The 12,610-nt window shown below is 41.8% G+C and overlaps 1 protein-coding gene across 1 annotated transcript; it reads right to left on the bottom strand.

Annotated features, from left to right (window-relative positions):
• Positions 1 to 742: 742 nt before the first annotated feature.
• On the bottom strand, positions 743 to 12,272 carry LOC310782508 (transcription factor GATA-4-like; the record flags this gene model as incomplete). Its single annotated transcript, XM_083643183.1, has 6 exons — positions 743 to 862; positions 1,719 to 1,855; positions 2,563 to 2,644; positions 3,057 to 3,182; positions 4,414 to 4,580; positions 11,732 to 12,272. 6 exons carry the CDS (start codon positions 12,270 to 12,272, stop codon positions 743 to 745), a joined length of 1,173 nt encoding a protein of 390 aa, XP_083499309.1.
• Positions 12,273 to 12,610: the final 338 nt, after the last annotated feature.

The following is a 12,610-nucleotide window of genomic DNA, read 5'->3' as shown; positions in this document are numbered from 1 at the left end:
ATTTACTCTTTAGTCAAGAGGTTTTCAAAGTGGGAGGTGGGTCTCGCCAGGGGGAATCCAGACTTTTTCAGGGGAGGCTCAGTGCATGGAAGTGGGGGGACAATTACATTAGTTAGCAAAAGGAGATCACATAGAATAGCCTAAATGTGTGTGATTTGGTGAAAGAGATAGTTCAGAGATACAGTAGTTTTGGGGAATTTTACTGTTTTTCCCACTTTCCCGGAGCCAGACACAAATAAATGCCTTCAGACAGAACTTTCTATGTATTTGGTACTGTACACTGAAGTATAATGTCAAACAGCAATATCAGGCTATCTTGGCTCAATTGTCGAGTGTCTATGGGATGGAGGTGGGTGGGTGGGTGGCTTATGGGGGTCGCATTTTTCCAAGCCTTGTCTGAGGGGAGGCCCACAGTCTTAGACTTTGAAAACCCCTGCTTTAGTCTTTTCTTCTTGGATCTAATCACAGCGTTTCATTAAAGATTCTCTAACACAAACTCCAGTCAGTCCTTGGTTCTACATTTTGGTGACCGGCCGACCCGCGCGGCGCTGTTTAAGATCTCCAGTTCTGTGTCAGCTTCCACGTTTTCATCCTGGAGCTTTGAAATGAAGGCACTGTCCAGTGTGATGGAGTGATCTCACACAGCCAGAGACACCCAGCTGTCTTTCAGGATAACCACGTCTCTCAGGAGAGTTTAATGTGTGTGTCTAGCCTGGGGCGAGACGGCGGGTCGTAAGCTCTTCTAGGCCAGAATTAGGCTGTTCCAGGGCTCAGCTTTGGAGGGTCCGCTGTGGCCACCGGGAGACATCTTGAGGGGAATGGCCCCTCCTTGGGCCACCATGTAGGCTGGCAGGGCTGAGATCTGCAGGGACACACAGGAGGATGGTGAGATATGGGACTGGTTTTAGGTGCAACCTGTGCTTCTGTGTGTGTGCAGAGTAGATGAGTGCTTTCGTTAGTACTTCCTCTGACACGGAGATCATAGGGACTTCCTCGTGTGTGTACCGTATGTATGAATGAATGTAAGTGCTTGCTTGCCTGCGTGTGTGTATTTCCGTGTGTGTTTTAAAGGAACAGTTCACCCAAAAAGGAAAATTCTGTCATGATCTACTCACCCTCATCATCATGCCAGTCAAAACACAGGTGAAGTTTGTCCATATGATCCAGCACAACTCAAGACGAAACCAATCACCCTTGACTTCAATACAGTACAACTGTAGTCAATGGTGATTGGTTTTGTCTTGAGTTGTGCTGGCAACCTCCCTGTGTGTTATATGGACAAACGTCACCTGTGTTTCAACTGGCATGAGGGGGAGTAGATCATGACAGAATTTTCATTTTTGGGTGAACTGAACCTTGTACACATGCACGAGAGCATCCCAGCCTACCTGTGTGTGTGTGTGTGTGTGTGTGTGTGTGTGTGTGTGTGCACACTGTGGTGTGTGTCCCAGCCTACCTGCGTGTGTGTGTGTGTGTGTGTGTGTGTGTGTGTGTGTGTGTGTGTGTGTCTGTGTGTGTGTGTGTGTGTGTGTGCTGTGGTGTGTCCCAGCCTACCTGTGTGTGTTTATGCTGTGGTGTGTCCCAGCCTACCTGTGTGTGTGTGTGTGTGTGTGTGTGTTTGTGTTTGTGTCTGTGTGTGTGTGTGTGTGTGTGTGTGTGTGTGTGTGTTTGTGTGTGTGTGTGTGTGTGTGTGTGCGTGTGCATGTGTCCCAGCCTACCTGCGCGTGTGTGCTGTGGTGTGCGTACAGGCTGGTCGTCTCGGGCTCCGTCTTTATCTGGCGGGGCTCCTCCAAGGTGAGGGGGACGCGAGGAGTGCTGCTGGGGGTGACTGGAGTCCCCTCACCGCCTGGAGGCCCTGCGATGCAGAGGAGCGCACTTACACATACATAGACTACACAGACTTACAGTTACACATACATATACTACATAGACTTACAGTTACACATACATAGACTACATAGACTTACAGTTACACATACATAGACTACATAGACTTACAGTTACACATACACTTGTGCAACAACTATAAGCAGCCAGGGTTCCCACACATTTCCATGGATGACATTTTGAAACTTTTCCAAGACCATTTCAAGGATCCATTATATCATTTCCATGTAATGCGAGGCGGTAACTCTGAATAGTGCTTGAGAGTCACTGCCTCACATTACATGGAAGCTATTGAAATAAAACACACATTTTCCATAAAAATATTCATATAAAATACAAGAAGCACTAAAATCGACACATATTAGAGCTCCGTTATGTCAACAGCTACAGAAAATAAATTATTATTATTATTATGTTACTTTACATGGAAGGTTCATATCCATGGAATATTACTGTAACAATTAATTTCATTACACACAACAAAATTCCATTACTTTTCCAAAACTTTCAAGGATTTTGCTAATTCCATGATTTTTTCAAGCCTAGAAAATGAGATTTTTGAAATTCCATGACTTTTCCAGGTTTTCCATGACTGGGAACCCTGTATCAGGTCCCCTCCCTTCCACTCTTTTCACACAGATACACAAACATAAAGCGTGTGTTTTTGAAGCTGACCGGTTTGGGGCTTGTTGAGGTTCTTGGGTTTACGTTTGCGGGTCTGGATCCCCTCTTTCTTCATAGCCAGGGGTCGTGGGACCTGGTGACACACCGAGACAAAGGAACAGCCTTTCAGTCATGCAGCAGACTCAAGTATTGTAATGCAACTGTTGGAGGCTGTGGCAGTGCTAGAACACACGACAGTGCATGGTCAATTGGAGGCGGGGAAAGGCTACTGGGCTACTGGGCAGGAGCGAGTGAGTGAGTGTGATCGATCGGCCTTGAAGAAATCCTGCATCAAATTTTTACTTGAACTGAAACCTGACATTTTATTCGCATATTTTTGAGGAAAATGTGTGGGACAAAATGTGTTTGCCATACATTTTCCTCAAAAATATGCGAATAAAATGTCAGGTTTCAGTTCAAGTAAAAATTTGATGCAGGATTTCTTCAAGGCCGATCACACTCACTCACTCGCTCCTCCTCTTCCTCTCTCTGTCTCTGTCTCTTACCCCATGGAGTTTCATGTAGAGGCCACAGGCATTGCAGACAGGCTCTCCCTCTGCGTTTCGTCTCCACAGGGTGGTGGTGGTGGTGTGACAGTTGGTGCAGGCCAGGCCCACCCTCCTCGACGCAGACTGGATGTTGGAGAACATTTGACTGATCAGCACCCACCCCAAAAGCTCCCAAAGCTTTTAGTTACTCATTTAAATACATAAACACATCATATGTAGCCTCATACACACACTGTACTCCTCCTGTCTGTATTGCATCCTTAGAAGAACACCATACATGACTGTACTCTCCTCCTGTCTGTATTGTATCCTTAGAAGACAGTGTTGGGCAAGTTATTGAAAATTGGTAATTAGTTACAGTTACTAGTTACTTTTCTCAAAAAGTAATTTAATTACTTTAAAGTTACTACTTACTGCAAAGTAATTAGTTACTAGGGAAAGTAACTTTTGCGTTACTTTTAAAAGTCTGCTTCGATTGTTATTAATGCACACATTATGTTAGTGTTGCTGTGCCACAGTGTGGCATTGAACATTCACTTATTGGGGAGGCATAGCCTATCAAGGTAATTCGCTTCTGGGGCTCTGGCTGCAGCTGCAGCTTTCTCCCCGGACTAGGTCTGCAGATCAGAAACCAGATAATCCTCTGAAGTTGTCAGTTATTTTCATGTCCTTAAGTAACTAGTAACTAGCCCAGTTACTATTTTAGTAACTGTAACCGAGTTACTAAATTTTAAAAGTAATTCGTTAGATTACTAGTTACTGCAAGAAGTAGTTAAATTACAGTAACTAGTTACTTAGGAACTAGTTACTCCCAACACTGTTAGAAGAACACCATACTGTACATGACTGTACTCTCCTCCTGTCTGTATTGCATCCTTAGAAGAACATCATACATGACTGTGTCTTTATCTGTCGTTGACGTCCTTTCCTTGGATAACAGCTCCTCTATTTTGACTGTATTTAAGCCCTGACCTCTGACTTGACCTATACCAGTGTCTCCACACTATCTCTGATGTTTTCATCCCACACAATGTAACCTCTGTGCCACAACTTACTGGACTGCAGCTACTGTGACTACGCAGTCTGTATCAACTTATCTATTATGAGCATTCTCTATCAACTTATCTATTATGATGTCAGCTCTCAGTATGCGTCATAGCATCTTATATTATATTTTAAGAAAATGTATTGCCTGCCCATTGTGCAAGTGGCATTCTCTTCCTCTCACAAGACCATTAAATCATATTAAATATATTCAAGTAAGCTGAATCACACGTCATTGTTATGACTTCACAATTTCACAGATATCCAGTGAAGGAGTATAAAGTGAGATGTGTGTCCTGCGGTCACCCACCAGTCGCCTCTGGGGTTTGATGAGCGGTCTGTTGATGCCATTCATCTTGTGGTACAGTCCACAGGCGTTACAAAGGTAGTGGCCCGTACCATCCCGCCTCCACAGGGGGGTCGACATTGCCCCGCAGTTCACACACTCACGCCCCTCAGCAAAGTCATCAAACAGGTCTGATGCAGGATGAGAGACAGAGAGAAAGAGAGGGGTGGCGGGGCAGGGAACGAAGAGGAAAAATAAGTTATATAACTTAAAATCTATCTCTTTTCTCTCTCTCTCTCTCTCTCTCTCTCTTTTTACATTGAGCCAGACTTGGGTCAAACAGTATTTTGCTGTTGTCATGTGAGTTTGGTGGTTACAATGTTTTAACTTCAATTGAAAGATTCATAGTATTCTCATGCTGTTATTTGCCATACAATATGGCACAATTGCCACAGCTCATTGGCCACAGTTATCATTGAATGACAATCACCTTTGAATAAAATCACCTGTGGTTTGTGGCCAAGATGTCTGCGATCGAATACTTTGGATTTCCCTAGAAATTTACCACTTTCCTGATTCCACCTCAACAATTGCTCCCTAGGCCTGGCCTATCCTCTCCTTAAAACACATCCTCATGATGCTTAAAGTGGGGATTGGCCTGCCCTAGTCCCTAAATCAAACACACCCCTACACTTTACTCCATGTCAGTTCAGTTACTTCCATGTAGCAATATGAGATTCCAGACTCAGATTGTGATCATGTCCTGTGTAGTTTGATGTAGTTGCTTTTTGAAAGTAGAATAGTTTTAGTTTGACAAGCATTTCTTTTGAGTAGTTAAGATGTAGTTTAACTACTTTTCATTGTGATGTAGCTAGTAGTTTGGTAAACTACAGTTTTAAAGTTTCCCCAACACTGACTTCTATTGGTTGAAACAAATCTTACAACCCTCAGACTTCAGAAACCATTACAAAACCTGCACTGGATATAAACTAAACAACGCATGGTGGTCAAGCTGATACCAACATGTTTCCTTAGTCTCTGAAAAGTTGATGATAAGAAGGGTTCATCCAAACACAGCAGCAAATAATTATGAGTTTGTTTTACAGTACCAGATGCAGGGTGGGCTTTACAGTAACAGCTCAGAGTCTCAGATACGTTATTACAGAAACACGACGTATAGCCTACTACTGAATTGACTTTCATATCATTTTGGAGCAAAAGGCAGGCTTCAGGCACTCGTACGTGGAGCAAGGAAAACTAGTTAATTTAAAGTTAAAAAAGCCTTTATTATTGCATGGCTTTACATGTAGAACAATTAACAATTAAAAAAATGACCGGTTTCGACCGACAAGGTCTTCATCAGGGTTACAATGAGGACAGACAGGCTGGACAGAAATAATGTGCTTGGTTTTGGGGTGTCACCCAAACCTAATTCGTGAGGGAGTTCAGGTGTGTTGAATCACACTGGATGCACTGGAAGACACACCTCCTCAAGGGGAAACAGGACTCCTTCAAAGGGAAACTTTTTGGATTTTCAAATTAGATGCAATGACACACCCGGGTCTTAATGAAGAGATTGATTGATGAACCCTTTCTTCAAGAGCACCTACGTTCATTTTCCTTGAGACACCAGAACAATCCTCAGAGCACACCACCACCTCTGTTCACAATTTGACTTTCATATAATTTGCAAGTATTGCAACATTTAGCCAGGTGCGGTTTATAGCTCAGGGCCAAACTTGTTATGATCTGTGTGGTGTGATTGATATATTCCCAAGTATTTCTGTGATTCTTAGTGAGATTATTTTACACATACACACACACACACACACACATGCACACAAAGTGCCGATAATTATTTCAACTCTCTTTAATAAACATTCTGGAATTGGCCCTGTCAGGTTATTGGCTACTGGATAATGTGATCATCTGGTGCAATGACATCTCTAAACCAGTGGGAGGTGCAGTTACCCCATGTGACGGCAGAGACTCACACAACAGCAGCCTGGAATCCCTCCTTATCTCCCAGCTCCCCCTGAGATAAGAGAGCCAGGCTGGAAATAGAGGCGAATAGAGCTCCATCACATTCAAATGGAGACTCTGTGTCTATCACATCTCTCTCTCTCTCTGACTCTCTTTCTCTCTCTCTCTCTCTCTCTCTGACACTCTCCCGCTCTCTCTCTCTCTCTCTCTCTCTCTCTCTCCCTCTCTCTCTCTCCCTCCCATGACATCTGATGAATGTAATCTGCAGCTTCACAAGAACCACTTAGCCATTCATGGTAAGACATCAATCTGCAGTGTGGACCTGACAGCTTGGCCTTTTCTCCATCCAGCAGAGTTTTGCAAAAACACATTTAAACTGTCAATGAGCAAAATCTGTCATTATGCTGAGCATATCAGTGGTAAACTGACTTTTTCAACTGTCACATTTAATTCACATGTGTCTTTGACTTGCAGCCACCCTTCACTGCTGCCCATAATTATTACTTCAAATGATACGAATGTGTTGTCCATATATCTCTCCTTCCCTTTCCTCAGTCTCTGCGGGGCGTCGCTGTGGAATGACTCTGAAATGTGGATGGACATTATGTAGGCTTGTAGGTTGAGGGCCAAAATCGACGACAACATGCCTCAGCTGGGCGAACTGACCTTGAGCTGCGAGCTGGTAGCCGACACAATCCAGAAACACAAGACAAATATTATCTGTCTATCTGAGGGGGGATATTAATTTCTCCTGCGCAAATGTCAGAGTTTGGTCTTTATCTGTGGGTATAGGCTACAGTTTAGGAATGCCGTCATCAGCGTACGCTCTGCAAGGCCAAGGGTGAAAACCGTTTAAAAGTGTCACTTATTTGGCAGTGATATGAAGTCATGCAGGTGCAATCGATACACTCACTTTAACTGGCTAAGTCCACAATCTGCCCACTGTAGATGGAATTACAGTATTGACGTATATGGGATTGAGGAAATGTGGAAATACAATTAATATGCTGCACTTGAACTGTAGTCTGTTTACTTAAATTGCCCACCAGATTTAATTTCTGTAAAATGTGATACTTGGCAGCATGATGCAATGGGAGAGAGTCTAATGTTATCAGAATAATTAATTAATCTTTCTGTGGTTGAAGCAGGCAGAAGCATTTGACTTTAATTTATTCACATCAGATATATTGGATTTTAGAAACTGTTTTCTTTCTGCTGTCTCTTTCTTGGAAATGATAGCCTAATGTTTATCCAGAATAATTATTTAAGGGGCGCTTAGATGGACATGGTATGTTTCTGCTGTTTACATAGAAGAAACATTTTTCCCAATTTAAGGAAGATTGTAAGAAAGACTGATAAAGGGGTGAACAGTTGGTGATAAGCTTAACATTTGAAGCATAATTTATCTTACTTTTTTCTACTCAGAGTACCAATCCATTTTAACATCTCAATAATGTATGTATGAACTTTTTTTCTCTCTTTTTTTTTTTTTAGCTCAATGCAATTGTTGCATTTCTTGGAAGAAGAAAAGGGCTGACTAAAACAGTGGTCCTCACTTTTTAACGCTATACGGACCCCCATTTGATAGGATTTTGTCCCATGGGTCCCCCGTCTGATAAGATTTTTGCTTTTGGATGTTTTATTAGGCTATGAAACCCATGGCCAAATTAGCCATATACATTCTGCCATTGTATTATGGATGGAATTATAGTGAAAATAAATTATTCCCCTTATGGGACCCCTTAAAACACCCTCAAGGACCCCTGGGCCTGGGTGTTCCCGAACCCCACTTTGAGAACGATACACTGGACTAAAAGATTAAAAGCATATAATTATGCATGGGTTATTAATGTGTTGTTTGTTGTTGTTGTTTGTATTTTCTTTAAGATAGATCTTGGGTCATAAAAACTTATTTTCAATCTGCAAATGAATCTAATGTGAATATTGTGAATAAACAAATTTGATATAAAATGTAGGCTATAAAATATATTGGGTTGGAGTTTAGAGCTTGAATTAGCCTACATTAGTGATTTCTTTCTCATATCAGGAATGAAAGTGATAATGCAAAATACATATAGACTGATCATGTTTAATGTGATGACTATTATTGTTAAACGTATTGTTAAAACACTTTGTTTAGATGTTTTTGTCACTTTCGCGTTCTCAGAGGAAAAGGTATACTCCACAATGAGAGTTTCCCTTCCCACAGAAGGAACCAGACTCAGAGGGACAATATAGACTTTTCACTCCACCGCTGAATGATGTAATCAAACATCACTGAGATTCCATTTGATGTGATTGTAAAACAAAGAGAAGCCAGTTATTGTAACTCTGTAAAGTATTTTCCTATAGGAGCTGATGGACGGCCCTCTGCTGTGAATTTAATGACTATAGAGAAGAGGTCAGATCAGATCAATGCTCTTATCTGCTGCACTGTTCAGGGCCTGATCGTTTCTTCCTCTCTGGCCTTGTCGATGTGACTGTTGAGACTATTGTTTGAATAATCACCACATAAACTGCTTTTAAATTACACACATTATGCTTATCAAATGTCAGCCAGAATGAGCAGCTGATATGGAATAATCATGGGTGGAAATAATGCATTGTTAATCAACCTATAATGTGATAAACCACAAGGGTTGCTCATACAAATAACTAACATGTTTCAGAATGATCCTACTTTGAATTGGGCTTAGGTGTTGTGCTGAAATTGTTTTTAATCATTAGACAACATCATAGACAACATGCATGGGCTCAACTTGTATCAAGATGCAGCTGTCTAAAAACTGACAACCCAAGCAAAATCAATGTGTTGTGTTGTGAAATCTCTGTGATCCTATATGGTGATATTGATCACAGTGTCCAGAGTGCAACCTGCAGATAGACAATCAGATCTACATCATGGAGACATGATCTACATTGAAGATTCAGATTTAGCTTTGTTCCACATGAATAATTCTCTGAATTGAACACATAATTCAAGATTCAAGATGATTTTAATATAGTATTACAATTATTTTAGTATTAAAATAGTAGAATAATAAGTAATCAAAATAAATAATAAAGATGCAGGTCACTGAAAAATAATTAATTAATTGTATCTTCATATAGCTGCTCCTCAATGACTTGTAGTATATTCAACATTAAGTTTATTGAACTTTTATTATGCCATCTGCTCCATAACCCAGTTAAACAGCGTAAACTGTTACACCCATCCATCCATGTTCACCCAAATATTACAGTAACAATGAAGACTATATCTGCACCCAAAGGTTTCAATGCAAGTCATAAAAATAACCTATAAATAGCCAAGCCAAGCCTATACTATACTATAAATGTAGTAAACTGTTACACCCATCGTGCATGTTCACCCAAATATTACCAGTGTTGGGCAAGTTACTTTCAAAATGTAATATAGTACATATTACTAGTTACTTTGATTTGAAAGTAATAAGTTACTTTACAATATTACTTTCTGTGTAGAGTAAATCATTACTTATTACACTACTTTTGCATTAAAACAACAGCAGTAGCAGAATGACATCGCCGCCCCGGAACCATCCTGATAAATAATTTCAACCGCCTTGAAGTCAGTGTAAACCATCCAAAATTCAACATTTTATTATTTTCCTTTGTTATTGTCATCTATAGTGGTTATTTAAACACGCAGTTTGATTAGGAAATGATTGTATCTTTTTTAAATATGTGCTTTGATTTAAATGTAACTCAATGTGTAACTTGAGTTACTTGACAAAGTAACTGGTATAATAGTACTGAAATATTACTGAAAGTAATAAGTTATACTGAGTTACTGCTAAAAGTAATATATATATACCCCCAACACTGAATATTACAGTAACAATGAAGACTATCTGCACCCAAAAGTTTCAATGCAAGTCATAAAAATAACCTAAATAGCCAAGCCAAGCCTATACTATAAATGTATTATAATATGTTCGCAAAGAATGCTGGTAGGCTATAGGTCGTATGAGTCCACAATGACGACTTGGGATTGTCAAAAACATCCTAAAACACATTTACTTTCAAGAACCAACCACACAGGTTTCCATGCACTTCGAAACGGTCTCCAATCTATTATTGGTTGATATTAATTGGGCAAAGGAGGGGGGGTCATGCAAAATAAATAGCCAATTTCGATAGCCTATAGCTAGCCTAGAAGAAACCATGCTCCATGCTTATTTGAACCACATGGAGAAATTCTCATGCTCCTGGATTCTTCTGGTTCCTGTGTGAACCAGACTTCCAAAACCACCTGTGACAAGCTGCTCCACCATAAACTGCAAAATCGCACATTATCCCATTACAATATAATCATTTCGAAACTGAAGTGTCTGCAGTGTATACAATAGCAGTTTACAGCGACCTTATTCTGATTATCTCCCATCATATGGATTAGCATATTATTTGGATTATTACAACGTCCTATCTCATTTTCGTTCAGGTAGGCTGCACGCGTTTCATATAATGTTCGATCTGCAGAGTAACCAGCCTGCAGCAACTTGATGTGGCTGCAATTCACTTCACCTGTCAAATCTATTTTCTCCCATAAAATATAGGCAGTGATTCAAATGACGTTGGCTTCAGGGTTAATTGAATTTGCCCATTTAAAACTAGTGAAATTATAGAAATTATTTCGAATTTTGAGATGTTGTTTTCTAAAAAACACAGCATAATATAATCTAGCCCATCCTTCCAAATGTAATAGCCTATAAAATAAATGAATTATCCTATTGGGACGAAACTGGCAGTGTTCCAGATTATTGTAGACTACTTGGTTTTTTTTATTGTGCAATTTGTGTCATCTGGAAAAATAAGATTGCTTTAGGCTACATTAATCTGGCTGGAACTGCACAGCCTACAAAGATTGGCTACAAAAGTTAGTTGTGATAAATACCAAATTTTAGTTTACAGCCCTAAAGACACCATGTTCTAGTCTTGTTTTTTCTCTCTCCCATGGAACAAGTCTCGATTTTACAACAAGGCATTCACGTTTTCAAACATTGCCTAATTTGTCTCATCAAGTGTGTGGGTATAGGCCTTTGATATCAGTGCAGGTAAGTAATTAATTTCACACCAGCCCTTACAAAATGAATGGACCAAACAAATACATCAATCTGGTCTCCACTTTTCTCTCATTACGGTGATAATGAAGACGATGATTTGTCACATTTGCTCAAAACGCTCAAACGCTTCCTTTTACGCACAAGTCTGTCAGACAAAAACAACAACTATATGAAGAGCTACACACTTTAACAAGTCAGCTTGGTTAAACAAAAAGAAGAAGGAAGAAAGCAAACACAAAAGTTTTAGGCTACTGGCAGTTTGCTTTCTCGCTCACCTATGTTCGGGTGCCGTGCTGTGCCCGGAGGCGCCCCGGTTTGGAGACCGTGCAGCACGGGGCTGTCGAAGGGCGACGCCGACCATGTCCCGCCCACGTTCGGACTCATGTAAGCCGGGTAGGGGCTGTGGTACGACCCGCCGAGGCCCCGAGCGCCGTAGTGCTCCCTCCCGTTGGCGGAGATGTTGAGCGGGCTGGCGTACGACGAGATCGCCGCCGTCTCCCTGGCCCCCGCGCCGGCATGCACGCCGGAGGTCGGGCTGGTGGAGAAGGCGAAGCGCGGAGACACCGGGGAGTGGGTGTACGACGGCACCGACTCCACGCCCGGCTGCGCCCAGGCGGAGTGGCTCGACACCGGGCTGCTCTGCTGCTGCGACGCGCCGGGCGTCTGGAGGTAGGGCTGAAGCGCGGGGATCATGGGGGTGACGCTGACCCGGGTGGTGGGCACGTACACCGGAGAGGTGCCCGCCGTGGCGTTGTGGAGAAATCCGGCCTCGTATGAGGGGGGTCCGTGGTGGTTGGTCATTATGCCCTGATACATGTCCTCTCCGTGAAGGGGCACATCCGTGTGGATCCGGGGTGATATGATAGGCCTAATAATCACGGATAGAAACGTCTGGATAGGCTATGGTGCAAAAGTTTTGCAAAACATAATAATGTAATCCAATCCGAGTAAACTGCTATCTCGTCCTCACTGACCTGAGATCTGTCTTTTAATCAACCAAAGCATTCTGCAAATTAAGGATAAACCTATAGAGAAGACACATTAGACAGAGCGGATGAGGAGTGCTGAGCAGAGAGAGACACCTTGTGATCAAGATCTCTGTTGTGTTTGTTTTCATATCTCTCTCTCTCCCTCCCTCTCTCTCTCTCTCGCTC

Source organism: Poromitra crassiceps (genome assembly GCF_964638095.1).
Source record: "Poromitra crassiceps genome assembly, chromosome: 9".
Lineage (NCBI taxonomy): Eukaryota > Metazoa > Chordata > Actinopteri > Beryciformes > Melamphaidae > Poromitra > Poromitra crassiceps.
The sequence above is the reverse complement of the archived record's forward strand: the minus strand, read 5'-3'. Positions and strand labels throughout refer to the sequence as shown.